The sequence below is a fragment of the Penaeus chinensis genome, chromosome 24 (genome assembly GCF_019202785.1).
Source record: "Penaeus chinensis breed Huanghai No. 1 chromosome 24, ASM1920278v2, whole genome shotgun sequence".
Lineage (NCBI taxonomy): Eukaryota > Metazoa > Arthropoda > Malacostraca > Decapoda > Penaeidae > Penaeus > Penaeus chinensis.
This window is the reverse complement of record NC_061842.1, coordinates 11,320,694-11,321,917: the sequence shown is the minus strand read 5'-3', so window position 1 is coordinate 11,321,917 and position 1,224 is coordinate 11,320,694. Positions and strand designations below refer to the sequence as shown.

The 1,224-nt window shown below is 43.1% G+C and overlaps 1 protein-coding gene across 1 annotated transcript in view; it reads right to left on the bottom strand.

The window, feature by feature from the left end:
• LOC125037856 (pancreatic triacylglycerol lipase-like) overlaps positions 1–985 on the bottom strand; it is an 8,764-nt gene extending 7,779 nt beyond the window's left edge. Inside the window, exon 1 of the mRNA XM_047631098.1 lies at positions 629–985. Coding sequence (XP_047487054.1) covers positions 629–967 — 339 coding nt within the window. The 5' untranslated portion in view covers positions 968–985. The remainder of the gene's footprint in view (positions 1–628) is intronic.
• Positions 986–1,224: the final 239 nt, after the last annotated feature.

Below are 1,224 nucleotides of genomic sequence, written 5' to 3'. Positions count from 1 at the left end.
TCCATCTATCTGCCTATTCATCTGTCTGTTTATCTGTCTGTCTGTATGTCTTTATGTCTGTTTCTCTGTATAACTATTATGTGTCTATCTTTCTCAGCATCTGCCTCTCTATCCATCCATCCATCCATTCATACAGACATCCCTCCATCTATCGACCTCTCTAGCTAATCCAGCCCTAACCAAATAAACTCTAACCTAATCTAACCGATCCTATTTCGCCCTAGATCAATTTAATTCAACTTAACCAAGCCTTTCTTTTCCCGACCTAACCAACGCTAATCTAAGCTAATCTAACCTAATCTTTCCTGCCCTAACCAAATATAACCCTTTCTTAGCCTATCTAAACCATATTTTATCTAATTAATATTTCCTACCCCGACTAGAACCAAATCTAATCTAATCTAATCTAATCTAGTCTATCCTAGCTTATCATTTCCTATCCCGACCTAACCCAATCTAACCTAACCTAACCTATATTTTCTTATAACAGCTCTACCATAAAAAAAAAATGTCCCATAACGTATACTTAGCCACCTTGTTACTTCTTATCTATTCACTCAATTAACTGATTATTCATCCATCATTCATCCATCTTTATTCAGGAGAAGATAATGGGGAAGCCACTCACGTAGACCCACGTCGCTCCTTCGTTATCGAGGTAGCCATGGATGAGCACCTTGGTCTTCCTGGAGGCCTTGAGCGTGGTGTTGAGGATGTCCGAGAGCCTCGCCGCCCGCACCATGGTCCCCAGCTGGTCCTCGCGGCTCCACACGTGATACGTCAGGTCCAGGTCCTCGCGGGAAACGGGCGTGGGGTTGGTGGGCCGGAGAGGGTGGTAGAAGTCGGTGTTCGTCGCGAAGCATCCGATTTCCCCGAAGCAATATTTCATCTGGAGCAGGAAGCCGCCCGCGCCCACGCCCACCGCCCAGAGGACAAGGAGCAGTCGCATCCCGACAGCCGCCTCCATCCCGCGCCTGGAAAAGACACCGCGCATTCATATTTATGATCTTGCATGAGTATGTGCTCAATGCACGGATGAAGGATAGAGGTAGATTTCATAATAAAGTACACACACATATATACGTGTGTGTGTCTGTGTGTGTGTGTGTGTGTGTGTGTGTGTGTGTGTGTGTGTGTGTGTGTTTATATATATATATATATATATATATATATATATATATATATATATATATATATATATTATATATATATATGTGTGTGTGT